This window comes from Trachypithecus francoisi, unplaced genomic scaffold (genome assembly GCF_009764315.1).
Source record: "Trachypithecus francoisi isolate TF-2019V2 unplaced genomic scaffold, Tfra_2.0 Lachesis_group15, whole genome shotgun sequence".
In the NCBI taxonomy this organism is placed as follows: domain Eukaryota; kingdom Metazoa; phylum Chordata; class Mammalia; order Primates; family Cercopithecidae; genus Trachypithecus; species Trachypithecus francoisi.
The window spans coordinates 104,511,144-104,534,386 of NW_022681460.1; the positions used below are offsets into that span (position 1 = coordinate 104,511,144).

At 39.0% G+C, this 23,243-nt stretch overlaps 1 protein-coding gene across 2 annotated transcripts in view; it reads right to left on the reverse strand.

Moving 5' to 3' along the window:
* Positions 1-217: 217 nt before the first annotated feature.
* ATF7IP2 (activating transcription factor 7 interacting protein 2) overlaps positions 218-23,243 on the reverse strand; it is a 59,910-nt gene continuing 36,884 nt past the window's right edge. Inside the window, exons 7-11 of one of the 2 annotated variants that reach the window (XM_033235775.1) lie at positions 10,186-10,259; positions 8,855-8,910; positions 7,703-7,769; positions 2,884-2,969; positions 218-2,033 (exon numbers count right to left, since the gene is read on the reverse strand). In XM_033235775.1, coding sequence (XP_033091666.1) covers positions 1,620-2,033; positions 2,884-2,969; positions 7,703-7,769; positions 8,855-8,910; positions 10,186-10,259 — 697 coding nt within the window. In that variant the 3' untranslated portion in view covers positions 218-1,619. The remainder of the gene's footprint in view (positions 2,034-2,883; positions 2,970-7,702; positions 7,770-8,854; positions 8,911-10,185; positions 10,260-23,243) is intronic. The other variant, XM_033235776.1, reaches the window with a different exon arrangement.

Consider the following 23,243-nt stretch of genomic DNA (forward strand, 5'->3'; position numbering starts at 1 on the left):
TAGATGGCCCAATGGTTGCAGATGTAGACTCACTTGGTGATGGGTACCAAAATCTTGTTTATGGGCTGCGTCTTTGGGCTTCACAATGAGTAAATGTCTACTCCATGACAATCCCAGGGTGAAATCTTCACCCAGGGTGGCTCTGAGCAGGAAATGGGAACTCACAGGGCAGTTCCTCTCATGAATCAGTAATTTTCTTAAAAATGAAGACATAGGATGCAGAAAATAACAGCTTTATTACTGCAGATGTGAGAGCATTTACAAAATGCCAAGGAAAACCATTCCCCGTTTTAAGCCTCTGGAGCCCGAACCTTCACCATGTACCAGGAAAGAATGCCCCTCTTTCGAACTTTCAAACAGTTGGGATTATTTTTATTTTTTATCATCCCAGTTATTTTCTCAAGTTTGCCTCCACTGGGTCCTGTTGAGTTTCTTGGGCTGCTTGTACTAGTCACAGCTCCACTTCTTCTCAGGAAGAGGTGGGCACAAGACACATCTGAGCTCCTTAGTATTGGGATGGCAGCCAGGAAATGATCAAAGGGTAGCATTTAGGAAATCAATAAACTAAAGCCTCACATCTAAGGTGGACAAATCCATTCTCAACTCAAACAGTAGGTTGGGTAATGCTTTCATGAGAGATACTATTACGTTTTTGTGTACACAGCACACAAATTTTATTATGTCTACAGATTCAGGAAAGACCTCCAGGCTTTTTCCTCAAATGATTGACATAGTGCAAAACAAAACAAAAAAGAGGAGGGGCACAAATGAACAGCCCACTTAGAAGCTGAATAGAATGGGAAGCCATTTCTTTTCATAAAATCTTTTAGTTTTTGGCCAGGTGTGGTGGCTCAACGCCTGTAATCCCAGCACTTTGGGAGGCCGAGGTGGGTGGATCCCCTGAGGTCAGGAGTTTGAGACCAGCCTGACCAACAAGGTGAAACCTCATCTCTACTAAAAATAAATTAGCTGGGTGTGGTGGCAAGCTACTATAGTCCCAGCTACTTGAGAGGCTGACACCGGAGAATTGCTTGAACCTGGGAGATGGAGGTTGCAGTGAGCTGATATTGTGCCACTGTATTCCACCCTGAGCAATGGAGCAAAATTTCATCTCAAAAAAAATTTTTTAAAAATTTTTATATTAATTTTTATTATGCAGTCCAACATGTCATCTTTTCATAAAATCTTGGTAGAGGTGCACTCCAGGGATGATCTGGCCCTCAGTCAAGGGCTGACTTTTCCTGTAGCTATGCTGACCACAGCAGGTCACTAAAAGCTGATTGTTAATGGAGGAAACAGTGGCTGCTTGTATCCTAGGTCTTCTGATAGAAACAGCAGTTCCACAGTCACCAAAGGTATTGTTCACAACACACCTCAGCAACACGCGACCAAGATAGCATATGTTTTAGAACTTATCCATTGGAAGGACATATTTAATACAAACCAGAAATTCATCAAATTATTGGCCACTTACAACATATAGAAGAGGACTGTCCCAATAGAAAGGGCTCACAATCTGAGCTGGCCTTTTACAACGGCAAATAGTATTGCAGTAACATTGTAAACAAACAAATATGAAAAAAAAGTAGTATAATATATAATTATTAAAGACCTCCCTTTTAGGTAAGATTTTCAGAAAACCCAGGGACAGATTTTATATCACAGAATGGTCCATATCGTCCAAAAATATCTTTTGACTGGACAGTAAAATAGTATCTGTTGGAAGCTAAAAACTGAGATAAAGTACAGGCCATGGGGAGTGGTAAAGCTTTAATTTCTCCAATCTTCTTCCAAATCAATTTATTATTAGAGTTCTCATGACACAGGAAGAGGTGGTAGCTTTCTACAGGAGCGCACTTGGGATTGATTTTGGTTATATTCCAAGTCAGGGCAATGCCATTTGGTCTGAAAACCCGTTTCACTTTGAGCTCAGGCTTCTGGGGAGGAAGTGTGTCTCGGGTTTTGTCTACTAATTCAGGTAGTGGTGCTGGTGGTTCTGGGAGAGGTGGCAGGTGCTCAAAGGACTGAGGAACCTAAAAACACAATTGTAAGAAAGTACAGCTTTTAAAGTGGTCAATTGCAGTTGTAGAAATATATACTTCCCATTCTTCAATCCATTTATCAAAATAATAAAAGGATATTTCAATAATATGTGAGGCTGGATCCAGTCCTTTAAGCATAATCCTCTTTTGGATTTAAGATTTCTACACCCTGGAATGTCAATAATCCAGAATGGGTTAGGTTCCAGATATGTGGGATAAATATTCCATCTCATTTCCAAATTGCGTTCTCAAACACTGTACTAATTTACATGAAAAGTGTCAGCGTGGCTGGGTGTGTTGCCTCACCTGAGGTCAGGAGTTTGAAACCAGCCTGGCCAACATCGCGAAACCCCGACTCTACTAAAAATACAAAAATTAGCTGGGCATGGTGGTGCACGCCTGTAATCCCAGCTACTCAGGAGGCTGAGGCAGGGGACCCACTTGAACCCAGGAGGTAGAGGTTGCAGTGAGCCACGATCACGCCACCGCACTACAGCCTGGGCGACAGGGCAAGATTCGGTATAGTCTGGGCAAGATTTGGAGTCAAAAAAAAGAAAAAAAGTATCAGTGTATGAGAACACCCTTTTCCTCCCATCCTCATCAACAATGGCTATTGCTTCTTTTCCAATTTCTTCAATTTAAAAAAAGTATTTGTTTTAATTTCTGTAGCTTCTGTAAAACTCACCTGATTTTAATTGTATAAATAAGTAGATTAACAACAGCATATTAAATTGTTTTCTAAGCTGAAATGTGACCCAAATGTTTCTTCAAGAGTAAGATAGGTAGTACTTCCCACTCAATTTAGAATACATATCCCTTACAGAGCACTCTGAATCAGTACCTGGGCTGCATTTTGCGCCAGTGGGGTTGTTCCTTTTGAGTTTGAAACAGCTTTCGAATGTGACTCCAGAGGGGATACTGGACTTTCTGTGAACAACACAAGGTTTAAGAAGTAAATTTTATCTGCAGTAATCAATTCCATAGCCTTTAAGATATAGTTTACATCTTTGATGATAATTAAATGTGAATTAAAATTATAAAATTGAATTATGAAGACACACTTTTAAAGTTCAAGATACAGAGGTACCAAACAGAAAATTTTTAGGGTGACAAAAATTCTGCTTAAGGTGAACACTTTAGACATTGTGTAACTGGGAACCAGATACGTTTACACATGGGACAGAGACCTCTGATCAATGATCTTAGAGGCAAATTTTCTCGTTAGGCCAACAAAGATGTTCAAACACAGAGCCATTTATAATCTATACCCAAGTTTTAGGAATTCAAACTAAAAATCATGTGGGTTGGGATTAAAGAAATCTCAACTAATGAGGTCTGTGCTCATCTGGAAGGAATTAGGTATAAAATGTGGAGTGGGGAAAAGAAGAGGGGAAGGAGTAGAAACGGAAAGGAAAATAGATGGTGAGAAGAAGAAAGGAGGCGAATAGGAAAGATGTGGGTGGGTGGGAGGGAAAGAAGGTACAAGTAGGTAAAAGAATGGATTGAAAACAACTGGGGAGGCCAGGCGTAGAGGCTCATGCCTGTCATCCCAGCACTTTAGGACACAGATGACTTGAGGTCAGAAGTTCCAAATCAGCCTGGGCAACATGGTGAAATCCCATCTCTACTGAAAATACAAAATTAGCCAGGCGTGGTGGTGCATGCCTGTAGTCCCAGCTACTCGGGAGGCTGACACAGGAGAATTGCTTAAACCTGGGAGGCGGAGGTTGAAGTGAGCTGAGATCAAGCCACTGCATTCTAGCCTGGATGACAGAGGATAGAGTGAGACTGTCTCAAAAAAAAAAAAAAAAAAGATATTTCCAGTTCTAAATCACTGAGACTGTCTTCCACAATGGTGGAACTAATTTACATTCCCAACAACAGTGTAAACGCATTCCTATTTCTCCATATCCTCGCCAGCATCTGTTGTTTTTTGACTTTAATAATCGCCATTCTGACAGGCATGAGATGGTATCTCACTGTGGTTTTGATTTGCATTTCTCTGACGATCAGTGATGTTGAGCTTTTTTTCATGTTTGTTGGCCAAATGTACGTCTTCTTTTGAGAAATGTCTGTTCATGTCCTTTGCCCACATTTTTTTTTTTGGGACGGAGTCTTGCTCTGTCGCCCAGGCTGGAGTGCAGTGGCAGGATCTCAGCTCGCTGCAAGCTCCGCCTCCCGGGTTTATGCCATTCTCCTGCCTCAGCCTCCCGAGTAGCTGGGACTACAGGCGCCCACCACCTCGCCCGGCTAGTTTTTTTGTATTTTTTTAGTAGAGACAGGGTTTCACCATGTTAGTCAGGATGGTCTCGATCTCCTGACCTCGTGATCCGCCCGTCTCGGCCTCCCAAAGTGCTGGGATTACAGGCTTGAGCCACCGCGCTGGGCCCTTTGCCCACTTTTTAATGGGGTTGCTTTTCTTGTAATTTTGCTTAAGTTCCTTGTAGATTCTGGGTATTAGACAGATTGCAAAAATTTTCTCCCATTCCATAGGTTGTCTGTCTGCTGATGACAGTTTCTTCTGTGGTACAGAGGCTCTTTAATTAGATCCCATTTGTCAATTTTTGCTTTTGTTGCAATTGCTTTTGACGATTTCATAATAAAATTGTCATTTGGTCTAGCAGTCTCATTACTGGGTATATACCCAAAGGAATATTAATCATTCTACTATAAAGATACATGCATGTATATGTTAATTAATTGCAGCACTATTCACAATAGCAAAGATATGGAATCAACCCAAAAGCCCATCCATGATAGCCTAGATAAAGAAAATGTGGTACATATATACATAGAATACTATGCAGCCATAAAAAGAAATGAGATCCTGTTCTTTGCAGGGACACGGATGGAGCTAGAAGCCATTACCCTCAGCAAAGTAACGCAGGAACAGAAAACTAAACACCACATGTTCTCGCTTATAAGTGGAAGCTAAACAATGAGAACACATGGACATAGGGAGGGGAACAACACACACTGGGCCTGTTGGGGGAGGGCGGAGGGTGGAGAGAACATCAGGAAAAATAGTTAATGCATGCCAGGCTTAACACCTAGGTGATGGGTTGATAGGTGCAGCAAACTACCATGGCACACATTTACCTATGTAACAAACCTGCACGTCCTGCACATGTACACCAGAATATAAAGATAAACACACACACACACACACACAACTGGGGAGAGCAAATATAGGGATGATAAGAAAAGGGGGCTTATATTGGAAAGTATGAAAGCTGGGTAGCTAAAAATCCCAGAACTAAGCAGTAAAAACCATTTTAGATCCTTTATATCCTATGATATAACTAATACATTTTATGAATCCTCCAAATGAAATTTCTTTTACTTGTATTTTTCTTTTGACAAAGATGAACAAGATTCTGTACTGTTGTTTCAGAGTTAGTCCCTTATTTACTGGTATTTTTACAAAAACCTTCCTAGAAGAATTAATGAGTTTATTGTTTTAGAGAGTCTGTTCAGCTCTTTTGTACTAGCTTTAAGAGACAGATTTGTAAAATTATAATCTGTAGGTTAAGAACTAATACAAATAACCTTTAAATTTTTAGCCAACAGCTGAATATTCAAAATATCCTAGCAAATATCATTTCTTGTAAATAATATTCCTTCTTTCAAGGCAGTAAGTCAACAGGCCCTTGGCAAATTAAAACACACTGCAATAGAAGCTCAACTTTATGATAATAAGAGACAAGACACGACTTTCATTTCAACCCAATTAATGTTTATTTCCTTTTTTTTTTTTTGAGACGGAGTCTCGCTCTGTCGCCCAGGCTGGAGTGCAGTGGCCGGATCTCAGCTCACTGCAAGCTCCACCTCCGGGGTTTACGCCGTTCTCCTGCCTCAGCCTCCCGAGTAGCTGGGACTACAGGCGCCCGCCACCTCGCCCGGCTAGTTTTTTGTATTTTTTTTAGTAGAGACGGGGTTTCACCGTGTTAGCCAGGATGGTCTCGACCTCCTGACCTCGTGATCCGCCCGTCTCGGCCTCCCAAAGTGCTGGGATTACAGGCTTGAGCCACCGTGCCCGGCCTGTTTATTTCCTTTTTAAAGTACATCTCTTGTAATCACAGTTGAGACTTGTATTGTTCTCCAGTCTAACAATGCTTTTCAATTGAGTGGACCATTTATATTTATTATCAGTGTGGTCAGATTTAAATTGATCATTTTGCCTTTTGTTCTCTATTAGTCTTGTTTGTTCTTTCTCTGCTGTTTTTTTCTTTTTTTCTTTTTTTTCTGGCTTAGATTGGGTATTTTAAAAATTCCGTTTATCTCCACTACTGGTTTTTCAGCTTTACTTCTATGTAAAAGAAAAAACTGTTGCTCTAGGCATTACCATGTATATCTCTAGCTTCAAACAACATGACACCACTTCACTTAAGAGCGTTACAACAGCATACTTTCAATCCTGTGACTATCTTTTGCACTACTGTTTTCATCTACTGACTTCTATATACATTCTATAATACAGTTTTATTCTTTGTGTAGATCTGCTTTCTATCTGGTATCTTTTACTATCACTTGAAGAACTTCCTTTATTTCTGATAGCAAAGGTCTGCTGGGCAATGCATTTTGTTGATCTGAAAAATTTTAATTTTGCTTTATTCTTATTTTTGTAGAGATGGGGTTTTGCTATGTTGCCTAGGCTGGTCTCAAACTCCTGGCCTCAAGCCATCCTCCTGACCCGATCTCCCAAAGTTGCTTTCATTTTTGAAAGACTTATTTTCTAGATAAAGAATTACAGGTTGATAGTTATTTTCCCCCAGCCTTTTAATGAAGTCATTCAATTGTCTTTGGCTTGTGTTGTTCTAGCCTAGAAACCTGTGAATTCTCTGTTCTTTCACCTACATTGTATCTTCACTTTTCTCCTTATCACTGGATTTCAGGAACTTGACTATGATATGTCTTGGTATGACTTCTTTTTTTTTTCCTGGAGTTTATTAAACATCTTGGATATGTGGGTTTATACTTCTCATTAAATTTGAATGAGACCTTATAATTGATCCCCAGCCCCATGATTGTATTTCACTTCTGTTTCCTTAAATGTGTGAAAGACAGACACTGTTGTCACTCTCCCTCTACATTTTTATGTTATACCCCAGTTTCTGTCTCTCTGTGCGTCCTCTCAGTAGCTATTGTTGTGGTTAGGGAAAAAAGTATGTACCACAGGAAGAAAAGAAATTTGTAAAAGTCCCCAACATGCCAGATGTCTTTCAGTGGGTTTATGAATAAACAAATTATGATGCATCCACACCACGGGCTACTCTTGGCAATAAAGAGGACCACACTACTGATACACAACAATGTGGATGACCCTTAGAATTATGCTGAGTGGAAGAAGTCAATCTCAGAAGAACACATATTGCATTACCAAATTTATATAAATTTGTGAAATAACAGTTACAGTACAGAACAGATTGGTGTTTGCCAGGGACTGGGGCAGAAATAAGGTGTGAGTATAAAGGGGTAGCACGAAGGAGCCTTGTGGCTACAGGTTCTGTACTATGACTGGGATGGCAGTTACCTGAATCTGCACATGTGCTAAAACTGCATAGAGATATAAACATCTGCACACTAACATATTAAAACAAACTTCATAAGTAAGCCCTTCCTGCCTTTTTACAAAAGAAAGATCTAAAAAATCATTTTACCTGTATTGCAGTTGGATAGGCCTTCTTTTGTCAAATCAATTATAAAATCAAGTTTCTTCTGTACAGCCTAAAAAAATTATAAATAATAATAAAGCTTTGCCTCAATAGCTGAAAATGTTTTTAAAAACTTAAACGTTTGGTAATTTTAAATGGTAATTTTCTTTTTTTTTTTTTTTTTTTGAGGCGGAGTCTCGCTCTGTCGCCCGGACTGGAGTGCAGTGGCCAGATCTCAGCTCACTGCAAGCTCCGCCTCCCGGGTTTACGCCATTCTCCTGCCTCAGCCTCCTGAGTAGCTGGGACTACAGGCGCCCGCCACCTCGCCCGGCTCGTTTTTGTATTTTTAGTAGAGATGGGGTTTCACCGTGTTAGCCAGGATGGTCTCGATCTCCTGACCTCGTGATCCGCCCGTCTCGGCCTCCCAAAGTGCTGGGATTACAGGCTTGAGCCACCGCGCCCGGCCTTAAATGGTAATTTTCAATTACCATTCAGAAAAATTTGGTAATTTTAAATGGTAATTTTCTTTTTTTTTTTTTTTTTTTGAGGCGGAGTCTCGCTCTGTCGCCCGGACTGGAGTGCAGTGGCCAGATCTCAGCTCACTGCAAGCTCCGCCTCCCGGGTTTACGCCATTCTCCTGCCTCAGCCTCCTGAGTAGCTGGGACTACAGGCGCCCGCCACCTCGCCCGGCTCGTTTTTGTATTTTTAGTAGAGATGGGGTTTCACCGTGTTAGCCAGGATGGTCTCGATCTCCTGACCTCGTGATCCGCCCGTCTCGGCCTCCCAAAGTGCTGGGATTACAGGCTTGAGCCACCGCGCCCGGCCTTAAATGGTAATTTTCAATTACCATTCAGAAAAATTTGGTAATTTTAAATGGTAATTTCAAATTACCATTCAGAAACTAGAGATGAATATCTCAAAGTTTCCTGTGGTTTAACTCTACTATTAAAAAGTTCTTATAAAATACTATATGGTTTCTGAGAATAAGACTAAGGAGAACGTACATGAATTTGGTAAATGAGTATCGTTATGAATTATGCTTATCATTAGCTGTCTGCTTTTCATTGTGTAAGCTGGACTAAAACTAAATCATCCAAGATGTCGCAAACACTGAAGTTCCTAGAACTAACATGTTTAAATGAACAATTTCTTACTTACCGTAACTTCAGCATTAGGAGAACTGCTAGAATTTCCTGATGTAGTTTTTCTGGTATCTGAAAGAAATGAGTCATTTGACAAATTGATTACACAGTATTTATGGGCTTTGTGAAATATGAATGCTAAAACAAAATAATGGGGATGCTAATTAGCTGTTAATTATATAGTGATAAAAAGTAACTCAATTGACTTTACCTATTCCAAAGACTGAATGAATTTTTTTTTTTAAATGTAATTTTGGGTCAAACCATTTTTTCTTTCTGTAACTTTGCAACTATATTAGTAACTCTTTTTTTGAAAATCCTTCTACCTAGAAATTTGCATGAGAAAATACACTTGGAAATGCACGTACTTTTAATTCACAGTATCTTTAGACTACAACTGCCTGACCTGGCTGAGAAGCGCCCTTCCTGGAACCAGTAGGAAGCCTAAGATAAATGATTAACATCCTTTGTAATTGTGATTCACAATCTTAACAGCCCAAACTGTGGGGACAAGTAAGTAGCTATAAGTGGAGGCAAAGCTTTAAAATTACAACGCAAATACTCTAACATAGTAGAAAATGAAATGAAAATGGGGAATTTTGGATAATAAATTATGAGCCAAACAAGATGGCTATTTTTGAGACAGAAATGTTATCATTGGAAATGTAAGGTTAATTTTTTTTTTTTGAGATGGAGTCTTGCTCTGCTGCCCAGGCTGGAGAGCAGTAGCGTGATCTCAGCTCACTGCAGTCTCCGCCTCCCAGGTTCAAGCAATTCTCCTGCCTCAGCCTCCCGAGTAGCTGGGATTACAGGCATGCGCCTCCAGGCCCAGCTAATTTTGTATTTTTTAGTAGAGACGGGGTTTTTCCATGTTGGTCAGACTGGTCTCGAACTCCTGACCTCAGGTGATCCACCCACCTCGGTCTCCCAAAGTGCTGGGATTAGAGGCATGAGCTACCACACCCAGACTAAGAAAAACTTTAAATCTTAAGTTGAGTATAAGATAACTTAATAAATAACAAAAAGACAAAAAACAAACCATCACTACCATCAACAAAAGGCCAGGGCAAACGATTAAAAATAAGTAGTTTTACAACTTATAAAGTCATTAAACATATAAAAGAAACAAAAAGGCCATAAACTGATAGAAGGTTAAAATGAAATCTCAATTACATTAAGGAATCATTTATTTAGGTAATATTAACCATGATATAAGTTAGAACATTTGAGAGTACATTTAAATTTTTCATTTTATTAAAAGATATTATTCAATTTTTCACTTTTAAGCAAACATTGATTTAAGGCCTTCTAACTTGATAGATCATATTCTAATCAGCTATAAGATACCTGTTGGATTTGATGTAATTGGAGTTGTCAAATTAGGACTTTCCACAGAAATCAACATAACATCATCATTGTTACTAAAATGATAAAAAGAAATTAAAAACAAAAACTAAACATGCATTATTAGGCTTAAACATGCAATTAGTGGTTAGGAGTCCTCTAACTTAACATTTCATAATGTTTTAATTGAACAATCGTGGGGGGAAATAGAAATGATAAAACCAAATACCCAAAAAAACGCCATTTATTACCAATTCAGTTATATGACCAAAGGTTCATCAAAATCCAGTAATTAGATCCCTACTACATTTTATAGGTCCTTCACAATGACTCAAAATACATATAAATATACAACGGACATAAATGTATAAAACATACAAATTCATTTGAGCATATATACTTGCTTCTATAAAAATGAAACATCATTTAATGATGGAAATCTATTAAGACCAATAAAGACACCTGGACTCTTAAAGGTAGAAAACTAGAACAAAATTATTTTAAAAATAACTGCTACTGTATCTCTCCAGTAGCAATATTGACCACAAATTGAGGCAATGATGATAAATGATGCTGATTATGGTTACAGAATATTTCAAGCCATTTTGACCCTGTTCTTTTATGAGTGACTTTTTTGTTTTTTTGAGATGGAGTTTTGCTCTTGTTCCCCAGGCTGAAGTGCAATGGCACAATCTTGGGCTCACTGAAACCTCTGCCTCCTGGGTTCAAGTGACTCTCCTGCCTCAGCCTCTTGAGTAGCTGGGATTATAGGCATATGACACCACGCCCGGCTTTTATATTTTTAGTAGAGACAGGATTTCACCATGTTGGTCAGGCTGCTCTTGAACTCCTGACCTCAGGTGATCAGCCCACCTTGGCCTCCCAAAGTGGTGGGATTACAGGCGTGAGCCACGGTACCCAGTCCAATTATACCATTTCCTTGCAGACATCTTATATTTTTACTGTTTGTACTTAGGTGTATGATCCATTTTGAGTTAATTTTTGTTTATGGTATGAAGAGCTGAGGTTCACTTTTCCCTCTATTCCAGCAACATTTGTTGAAAAGAACATCTTTTCGTGTTAAACTACGTTGGTTCCTTTGTCTTAAACCAATGAACTGCATGTGTATTCTCTAGTGTGTCCATTGGTCAACATGCCTATCTCTGTGCCAACAACAGTCTTTTTTTTTTTTTTTTGAGACGGAGTCTCGCTCTGTCGCCCAGGCTGAAGTGCAGTGGCGTGATCTTGGCTCACTGCAAGCTCGGCCTCCCAGGTTTACGCCACTCTCCTGCCTCAGCCTCCCGAGTAGCTGGGACTACAGGCGCCCGCCATCTCGCCCGGCTAGTTTTTTGTATTTTTTCATAGGGACGGGGTTTCACCATGTAGGCCAGGATGGTCTCGATCTCCTGACCTCGTGATCCACCCGTCTCGGCCTCCCAAAATGCTGGGATTACAGGCTTGAGCCACCGCGCCCGGTGCCAACAACACTGTCTTAATACTACAGCTTTATAGTTAAGTCTTGAACAAAGATAGTGTAGTCTTGTAACTTTGTTCTTTCCCAACATTGTTTTCATCTTCTAGGTCTCTGCATCTTCAATGTATATAAAATTTTTTATTTTATTTTATTTTAAGAGACAAACTCTTGCTCTGTCTCCCAGGCTGGAGTGCACTGGTGCAAATGTATCTTGCTGAAGCCTAGACCTCCTGGGCTCAAAGGATCCTCTCACCTCGGCCTTCTAAGTAGCTGGGAAGACAGCATGTGTCACGAGGCCTGGCTAACTTTAAACAAAAAAAAATTTTTTAAATTTTTTTTATGTTGGCCAGGCTGGTCTTGAACTCCTGACCTCAAGTGATCCTCCTGCCCTGGCCTCCCAAGGTTCTGGGATTATAGGTGTAAGCCATCACACCTGGCCTGAAGTTTTTAACTAGTTTGTTACTTTCTACAGAAATGGCTGAGGCATTGATAGGTATACAATTTGGGGTGAAGTAACATCTTAATGAATTCATGAAAGTTGCATATATATCTCACCACTTATTCAGGTCTCCTTTAATTTCTTCAGTAATACTTTGTAGTTTTAGGTTAGGTAGTTTTGGTTTATTCCCAAATATATTATGATCTCTGAAGTTACTGTAAATGGTGTCCATTTTAAATTTCAAATTCCAATTGTTTCTTGCTTGTGTGTGTGTATATATATAATTTCCAAACTATATATTGTACATATATAGGATGTAGTGTTTCCATATAGTGTGTGTATACACTATTTAGAAACACAAATATTTTCTATTTGCCTACATATTTATAATGTCTGTCAGTCTATATTACTTTGTACAGATCCAAATTTCTATTTAATACTATTTTCCTTTTGCCTGAAAAATCTCCTCCAAAATTTCTTGTAGTGTACGTCTGTTGATGTATTCTTCTCACCTTTTTTTAGCTTAAAAAGTCTGTTTTCCCCTACACATATTTTCACTGCATATAGAATTCTGAATGGACTTTTTTTTTTTTAACCTTTCAATACTTTAGAAGTATCTATGATCTTAATTTTAGAGATGTCTTCTAGTTTGCACAGCTTACAGCATGAAGTCTGGTGCCATTCTACTTTTTGTTCCTTTTTTATTTTTTTTTTTTTGAGATGGTGTTTCGCTCTTGTTGCCCAGGCTGGAGTGCAGTGGCACAATCTCGGCTCACCGCAACCTCTGCCTCCTGGATTCAAACTGATTCTCCTGCCTCAGCCTCCCGAATAGCTGGGATTACAGGCATGCGCCACAATGCCAGGCTAATTTTGTATTTTTAGTAGAGACGTGGTTTCCCCATGTTGGTCAGACTTTCTGTTCCTTTATATGTGATGTGTCTTTTGTGTGGCGACTTTTTAAAATTTTCCCTTCCTCACTGACTTTCAGCAATCTGATGATGTGGTTTTATATGCTTTTATGTTTCTTCTGCTTGAATTTAAGTTTTTTTTCATTTATGGATTGAGAGTTTGCATCAACTATGGAAAATTTTCAGACATTGTATCTTCAAACATTTGCTCAGCCCCTGCCTTAGTGATACTCCAATAATATGTGTATTAGACTCCTTGATACTGTTCCATAGGTCTCTGATGCTCTGTTCATTGTTTTTTTGGTCTTTTTCCTCTCCATGCTTTAGAGTGAACATTTTCTATACCTATTTCACTGATATATTGGCAATAGCTCTTCTATGTCATCTGCTAAGTCCAAATTATTTCTAGGTAGATCACTTCATTCTTCTCCTTGTTAATGGGCCATTTTTTTTGCTATGTTGCATGCCTGGGAATTTCTCATTAGATGTCAGATATTGTAAAATTTATGCTGTTGGGTAATGGATGTTGTTCCATTCCTTCAAAAGAGTGTTAGACTTTCTTCTGGCATGCAATTAAATTACTTAGGATTAGCCTGATTCCTTTGAAGCTTGTTTTTGGCTTTTCTGTGTATAGATTCTTTGCAGTCTCTGGGACTAATTGAGCCCCACTAAAGCAGTCCCCATCTGTGGACCCTACCTGTTACTTCTGATTACAGTTTCTTCATTTTAGCCAAGGGGAAAGCAAAATGTTCCCAATCCTCCTAGTCAGAGGGAAAACAAGATGTATGACTTCTAGCAATCAATCACTTGGCCTTCTTTCCAATAGTACTTTCCCCAGTCTCTAGTAGTTTCATCCTTTGCATGCAGATCTGTACTCAGCCAGTATTTCAAGGACCCTTTGCAGATCTTCATAGCTCTATCTGAATTTTTTTCTCTTCACTGTTCCACCTCATAACTTCTAGCCAACTCAGACGCTCCAATCTCTGACCTAAACTCAGCAAGACCACAAGGCTCTGTTTGGAATCCCTCCTCCATCCCTGCTCTTGACCTGGAAAATGCCTCCAGGCAGTAAGCTGGGACAATGGTCGAGTTCATTTCCTTCGTTTTCCGAATCATGATCCTGAACTCCTGGTTGAACAATATCTGAAAACAATTTTTTTTTAGCCTGATTTGCCTTGTTTACGGCAAAATGTCAGTTCCTGTAGCTGTTGACTGCATGGGGAGAGGCAAAAATCATGTTCATTTTTCAGTTCATGCTCAACAGTTTTCCATGCAGATTTAAAAAAACACAAATTCAACAACTTTTTAAATATCACATTTCTCAATGGGACTCGAACATTTGCCATTATTTCTAACTAAGAAACACAAATATTTAAATCTAAATTTTATTAAGAATATTTGATTGGGGCCAGGCGCGGTGGCTCAGCCTGTAATCCCAGCACTTTGGGAGGTGCAGGTGGGAGGATCACCTGAGGTCAGGAGGTCGAGACCAGCCTGACCAACATGGAGAAACCTCGTCTCTACTAAAAAATACAGAATTAGTCGGGCATGGTGGCACAGGCCTTTAATCCCAGCTACTTGGGAGGCTGAGGCAGGAGAATCACTTAAACCTGGGAGGCAGAGGTTGTGGTGAGCCGAGATCGTGACATTACATTCTAGCCTGGGCAACTAGAGCAAAACTCTGTCTCAAAAAAAAAAAAAAAAAGAAAATTTGATTTTTGGCTGGGTGCCACGGCTCATGCCTGTAATCCCAGCATTTCGTGGGGTTGAGATGGGTGGATCACCTAAGGTCAGGAGTTCGAGACCAGCCTGGACAACATGGCAAAACCCCATCTCTGCTAAAAATACAAAAAATTACCAGGTGTGGTGGGAGCTCTACTCAGGAGGCTGAGGCAGGAGAATTGCTTGAACCCGTGAGGCACAGGTTGCAATGAGCCAAGATTACACCACTCTACTCCAGCCTGGGTGACAGAGAGAGAATCTATCTGTAAGAAATCTATCTGTAAGAAAATTTTAAGTAATTCTTCTCAGATGTTCATTATATGACAGTCAAAATACTTTAACTTTATCAATCTCAAAATCCTTCACTTAATTTTTCTTTGGTTGAAGCTATAGTACTTCCAATTAATGCTATTTGAGTGTGTAAGAAACTGAGCAGAAAGTCTTTAAAAAGGAAGGAATTTTTGGCAGTCTCACTATATTTACGAGGTAAATAATAATATTTGGGACCCACCAAGGTGAAGGAGCCCTGGCAACAGTCCAAACTTTCAGATGGGATCCATGGTAGACTATGTCTTAGAGACCAGAATGAACTAGAGGTAGAAGGAGCCTTACCAAGATTACTACAAGGCTTGTGATACCGTTCCCCGAGTAGATTAGGTGATCAGACCCCTACTCTATTTGGCAAGCAGAGGATTAGCCTTGTCTTATGGCAAGACATCACTTAGAGCCTCAACAATTTTTCAGAAACTATCAAGCATGCCAAAACAAACAAAAAAACTGGAAACTGACAGAAAAACAAAAGAAACAGACGCACAGGTTATCCAAATACTGGAGTTAAAACAAGAGCATTAAAACAACTATGATTAATAATTTTAAAAATATAGAAGATGTAGAAAACAGTTAAAACAGATGGAGCATTCATCAGAAAAGCATACAGTCTATGAAAAAAAGACTACACTGAAATTAAGTACAGTTGGTTCATATAAAGACACCATCAGGGAAACAACATGACTTTGGGTCAGGAAAGGTATTTATAATAAATGTATCTGTCAAAAAAACTTGAAAAGACAAAGCAAAAATCTTCATAAAAGAAGATATCCAAATGGCTAACAGGCAAATTCGCTTAATTTTCTTTATTAGAAGGAAATACAAATTAAAACCACAATGTGATGCTATACACCAGTATGGCTAAAAAGAAAGAGATACCACCAAGAGTTGACAAGGATATGCAGCAACCAAAACCTCATGTACTTATAGTGGGAGTATAACTTGGTACAACTTCTTTGGTAAACTGGTTGGTGGTATCAGACCTCAAGATACACATACCTTATGACCTAGCAATTCCACTTCTAGGCATATGTCCAACAGAAGTGTATATATGTACATTCACCAAAAGACATGTAAAAGAATGTTCACAGCAACACCATTTATACTTTCCCCAGTCTGAAAACAATCCAAATGGCCATGAACTAAACAGATTAACTGTGGCACATTCATATGATTGATATTACACAATTGTGGCATATTCATATGATAGATATTATATAGCAATGAATAAACTGCTGAATAGCAACAGCATGGATGGATCTCACAGCACATCATGTGGGATGAAAGAAGACATTAGAGAGCTCACTGAGTATGATTCCATTTCTATAAAGGCAAAAACAAAGCAAAAACAATTAAGACTGATGACTAGGAGAACAGGCATGAGGCAGGCTGGATGCCATTGGTGTTTCTTAATCTGGGTCATTTGTCACTTTGTGAAAATTCATCAGCCTAACACACTGTTCATGCAGCTTTTAGTAGATATTACATGTCCACTAACTTTATTTTTAAAATTATGTCTGTATATAAAGCTGTTAATGCTTATCCTGAGAAATCCATTTGTAAAACGGCAAACTTATGGTCTAACTGGAATTCCACTAGATTTTGATGTAATGATAGGAAACTTTCATGAAACTTTTCAACTAACTGCGACCAATGAAAGCTCTTTTTTGTTTTTGGGCAGGAGTCTCGTTCTGTTGCCCAGGCTGGAGTGCAGTGGCGCGATCTCAGGTGACTCCAACCTCCACCTCCCGGGTTCAAGCAAATCTCCTGCCTCAGCCTCCCGAGTAGCTGGGACTACAGGCGCACACCACCACGCCCAGCTAATTTTTTGTGTTTTTAGTAGAGATGGGGTTTCACCATGTTGCCCAGGCTGGTGTCAAACTCCTGAGCTCAGGAGCCTCGGCCTGAGGTTGGGATTACAGGTGTGAGCCACCGCGCTCGGCCCAGCTCTTTTTTAATGAACCATATCTGGGAGGAAAACTGAGGAAACTGTTAATTTTTATGGAAGCCTGAGTGTGACTAACATATGTTATCTACTTGTTTACCTTGGAGAAACATTTCTATGTCTAAAATTAGTAATTCATTTCTCCAGGCATTGTTATTATGTAGTAGTTATGTAGTAGGTAAGAGCATAGGTTCTGAAGACAGAATGTTTAGATCCAAATCCAGGCTCTGCCATTTACTACTTGAGTGTTTTGGGGCAAGAAACTGATTTCCTCATCTGTAAAAGAGGGATACATTTATTATTAGGATTAGATAAATTTTAATAAAGAATGAGTAGGATGGACAGGCATGGTGGCTCACACCTATAATTCCACTTGGGAGGCTGAGGCAGGCGGATCACCTGAGGTGACGAGTTCGAGAGCAGCCTGGCCAACATGGTAAAACCCTATCTCTACTGAAAACACAAAATTAGCCGGGCGTGGCAACACATGCCTGTAATCTCAGCTACTCAGGAGGGTGAGGCCAAAGAATTTCCTAAACCCAGGAGGTGAGGGTTGCAGTGAGCTGAGATCGTGCCATTGCACTCCAGCCTGGGCAAAAAGAGCGAAACTCTGTCTCCCAAATAACAACATCAACAACAACAGCAACCAAAGAATGAGTATGGAGGAACACATGCAAAATAGTAGTAACTTTCTTAAGATACTGTGGCTCGTAACTCCTTCCTGTCCCCCTTTCTATCTCTGTAAACATTTTTTTTATCACATGAAATTCAATGTGAGATTTTTTTAGGCCGTATTAATATTTTATTCAGTCAGTATTGGTGAAATGGTCTGCTCTTGGGTGCCTTAGACCCTGCTGCTTACTCTTTGGAAGTAATTGCATATAAAGGCATTTTCTTCCAACTTAAGCAAGTTTCATTTTTGTCATGTGTTTTGGGCCATAAACTTTCTCTTCTATGAGATTCTGCAGCTCAGTTGTTATTGCCTTTCCCATTTCCTCTTGATTCTAAAAACAAAAATGCTTAAACTTCTAAATCCAGCCATACTATAGACACAGACAACAGTGGCACTAATTCCTTCAATACCTGGGGCATGAGAAAAAACAACGATAAAATCCAGTTTTCTCTAGAGCCAGGATAATAATGGGGAACAATATATTTCTTTTTTCCTTTGTAACGGTTCCTTTATTTCTTAAATGTTTTTAAAAATTTAAAAATAGATAATGTACACAAAACTACATGAATGACAGGTAGAACAGCTACGATGGAGCCCCACACTTAAGTAATCTGAAAAACTGGGGGAAAAAATATCTATTTGAAGACATTAGAAAGCTGTGGAGAAAGCCATAACCTGAGAGACCAATAACTAGAGAGACCAAGATCCAAGAGACGTGAGCTAGACACTTGGCCAGTGTTCTTCTCTCAAGGCATTTGTCAAATCAGGCACACAGGATGCTATGAAACCAAGCAAAAAGTGACTGAAATCACAGAGGGCTGGTATTAAGGAGCCAAGAACTGGAATATAAGACCAGCAATAGGAGGGCAGCCACAGACCATATCCCAGGCAAGAGGGCTGTAACACAAGAATGGGGGAAAATAAGAAATCACCAAGTCTTATAACATCTGCAGATCAGCCTCAGTTCTGCTCAATTTCTGAATAGATTGAAATGTTGTACTGTATCTCTATTGCCACATAATAATGTACTCCAAAACATAATGGCCTAAAAATCCAAACATTCATTATTGCAATTCCCGTGGGTAAATAAGTAGGAAGTCGTGGAGTCAGGGGTTCTGGCTCACGTTTTCTCATGAGGTTGCAGCCAGGATGCTGGCAGGTGCTGTAGTCACTTGCTCCAGAGCAAGTGATCTAAGAGAGAACAAGGAAGCTAATGTATTTTATGATCTACTAAAATAATGTCACTTGTGCCATATTCTATGCATTAGAAGTGAGTCACTAAGTATAGTCCAAGATGGAATTAGGCTCCACATTTTAAAGGAGGGGTACTGAAAATTTGTGGACATATCTAAAATCCATCACAGGTGCTATGTCTCTCTGCTGCTTTCCAGAGTACAGGGTGAGTCTAGTCTAGTTGGAAGACATCATTCAGAGCCTTTACAATTTCCAATATACAATATCCAGTAATCAAACACAAAATTAGCAACTGTCCTAACAGACAGGTCAAAGATGTAAAACAGCAAGCACAAATAGAGTTCAAAGTGACCTAGATAGGAGAGTTGTCAGAAATAGATCTGAAAATCTTAGTGACTAAAATGTTCAACACATGGATGGCAAGGTAAAGAATTTCACCAGAGAATGTGAATCTGTAAAAAATAACCAAGAACTGAAAAATATACAAATTGAAATTAAGAATTCAATACATGAGTTTAATAGCTACTTGATCAAGTAAAAGAAAGGATTATGATTAATAAGCTGGAACACAATACAGTTAGTTGAAGATACCCACACAAAAGTATCTAGAGCAAAACAGATGCAGTATATAGAAAAGCACATAATTAGAAACCAGTAAGATAGAAGACATGGAATGCTCCAGAAGCAATATCTGAAGCAATATCAATAACTTTCCCAAGACAATGAAAGGTATCAAGCCATAGATTCAAGAAGGGCCAAGTATACTCCCCACCACCTAACATCTTATATTAATAGTATATTGATGAAAACCAAAGTAGAATATCTTAAAAGCAGCTGGAGACATATCTTCGAAAAAGCAAAAATTAAAACAAATGTTAAAACATTTCAACAGAAACAGAAGTCAGAAAGCAATGTGATGAAAATAACAGTACTCAAAGAAAATAGCTGCCAACCTATAATTCTATACCCAAGTTAACATACCCTTCAAAAGTAAAGACAACATGAAGTCATTTCCGGATAAAAACTGAAGGCATTTTTTTCTAAGCAGTACTAAAACCAAAAGAAATAATAAATAGAGATCTTCATGTGGAAAAAAAAATGAGCCCAGATGGAAAGATGAAACTACAGGAAGAAATGGGCAAGAGAAAACATAAATATGTGGGTAACTCTAAATAAACAATGATGGTACATAGTAGTCATCCTCTGGGACTTAATGTAAAATTGAAGTGCACAAAAACACATACGATGGGGAAAACAGTAAACAAAGCTGAAGTATTCTAAGATCAAGCATTGTCTATAAAAGAGCAGAAGTAGTACTCCAATGAGTAAAGAATACATATCATTAGGATAACTTCTAAAGGAATAATGAAAACAGTAAAATTAACAAGGTAATGGGGATGAAAAAAAGATTAATTCAAAAGATGGCTAAAACAGAGAGACAGCTACATATGAGGAAAAGGACCATAAAACTGGGCAAACAGAAAACAGACAGTAAGACTGTAATTATAAATCCACACACATCAGTCAGATTACACTAAGCATACATCACTTTGGTGATTAAATACAATGCTAGTGTCCATGCAGCCATATTCAGGTAAGTAAATTTTAAATTATCAGCACTTCAGAAATCCATATGCCTCTATCCTGTATCATAAACTTCCTCACCATAAATGGCACATGTGGTACTAATCTCCTTGTTTTACTCTCTAGATTTATTATGCAGCTTAGAATCCCTGAATCATACACTTCGTTTTATGGCTATTTTTGAACTTCATTTAAATGGAATCATACACGTCTTTTGTGTCTGCTTTCCAATCATACTTTGTGGGAATAATCCATACTGTTGCATGTGACTGCAGTTCCTTCATTTTCATTCATGTGCAACATTCCACTGTATAGATATACTGTAATTTCCTTTTCAACTGTAGATGGACATTTTCCTTTCAGTTTTTGGCCATTATAAAAAATGCCGCTAATAAACATTCCTGTACATATATTCTACGGCATATCAACATGCAATAGACATACCTCTAACTAGGGAATATCAAGAGATGGGACTGCCAGGTCAAAGGCTATTCATATCTTTGATACTTCCAGATAATGCCAATTTTCTTTTAGACTACTATACCAATTTACTCACCCAACAACAAAATATTAAATACAACTTCCTTTATTTCAAAACCTCACCAATACCCAGTAGTCAGATTTTTAAATGTATTTTTTCCTTACCTGATATGAAATGTTATCTCATTGTGGTTTTAATTTGCATTTCCCTGATTACTAATGAAGATGAACACCTTTTCATATGTTTATTGGCCATTTGAAACTCCTCTTTTGTGAAGTGGATGCACAAGTCTTTTGCCCAGTTTTCTTTTGTATTATTTAGCTTTTACTCATTGACTTGTTGAAGTTCTTTATATATATTCTGCGTACTAGTCCTCTACAGGTTATATGTGCTGCGAGTATCTTCTCCAACTCGGATGGCCTGTCTTCTCACTATCTTTATAGTGCCTTTTGAGAAAAGAAGTTTCTAATTTTAATGTGGTAAAATTAATCCATTTTTCTTTTATGGTAAGGGCATTTATGTCTTAAGAAATCTTTCCCTACCCAAGTTCATGAAGACATTATATATTCTAAAAGCTCTATAATTATAATATTCTAATATTCTATTCTAATATAATTCTAATATTCTAAAAGCTTTATAATACATATTCTAAAAGCTTTATAATTTCCTTTAGATATTTTTAGTTCCTTAATCCACGAGTTTGTTTTTATAGCTTTACATAGGGGTCCAATTTCATATTTCCCCGAACATAAACAGCAAACAAGATGGTACCATTTACTAAAAGTCAATCATTTCCCAAATGATTGACTGCCACACAGTCTCCACCACATATCACACGTACGTACATACATGGATTTCTGGACTCTCTACTGTTACACTGATCTACTTGTACCTGATATGTTTTGGGGCTTCTATAATGGTATTACAGCTTTTCCTAATTGTTTCTATCTTGTATTCTCAACAGGAATACAAAAGATTTCTTAGATATTCGAATTCAGCAATCTTCTTTTACTCTTACTAATTTTAATAATCTGTAGGCTTCACTGGATTTCATACATACACACCCCAATCACCCAAAAATAGTAATAATATTGTTCCTTCTTTACTATACTTTGTATTTTTCTTTTCCCCCCGATTTTTTGGCCTTCTTACTTTAGCTAAGACATTCAGTATGTTATATAAAATGGTGACAGCAGGCGTCTTTCTTTTGTATCTCCAAGGAACACTTCCAATATTTCACCATCAGATTTGTCTTAGGGTTTTTGTAGATAATTTTTGTCAGATTAAAGAAGTTACCTCTTATTCTGAGTTTGCCAAGAATTTATTTTAATCATAAATGGGTATTTTATCAAGTCCTGCATCTATAGTGAGTTGTGAGTTGATAATGGTTTTTCTCCAGGCAAATCACATTATTTATTTTATTTTTTGAGACAGAATCTTACTCTGTCGCCCAGGCTGGAGTGCAATGGTGTGATCACAGCTCACTGCAACCTCTGCTTCCTGGGTTCAAGCGATTCTCCTGCATCAGCCTCCCGAGTAGCTGGGACTGCAGGTTTTTGCCACCATGCCCGGTTAATTTTTTTTTTTTTTTTTGAGATGGAGATTTGCTCTTGTTGCTCAGGCTGGAGTGCAATGCTGTGATCTTGGATTACTGCAAACTCTGCCTCCTGGGTTCAAGCAATTCTCCTGTGTCAGCCTCCCGACTAGCTGGGATTACAGGCATGCACCACCATGCCCAGCCAATTTTGTATTTTTTTTTTTCTTTTTGAGATGGAGTCTAGCTCTGTTGCCTAGGCCGGAGCGCACTGGCATGATCCCGGCTCACTGCAAGCTCTGACTCCCAGGTTCACGCCATTCTCCTGCCTCAGCCTCCTGAGTAGCTGGGACTATAGGTGTCCACCACCACGCCTGGCTAACTTTTTGTATTTTTAGTAGAGACGGGGTTTCACTATGTTAGCCAGGATGGTCTCGATCTCCTGACCTCGTGATCCACCCACCTCGGCCTCCCAAAGCGCTGGGATTACAGGCGTGAGCCACCGCACCCGGCCTAATTTTGTATTTTTAGTAGGGACAGGGTTTCTCCATGTTGGTCAGGCTAGTCTCGAACTCCCGACCTCAGGTGGTCTGCCTGCCTCGGCCTCCCAAAGAGCTGGGATTACAGGCATGAGCCACCGTGTCTGGCCAATTTTTTAATTTTTTTTTTTTAGTAGAGATGGAGTTTCACCATGTTGGTCAGGCTGGTCTCAAACTCCTGACCTCCAGTGATCCACCTGCCTCAGCCTCCCAAAGTGCTGGGATTACAGGCGTGAGCCAC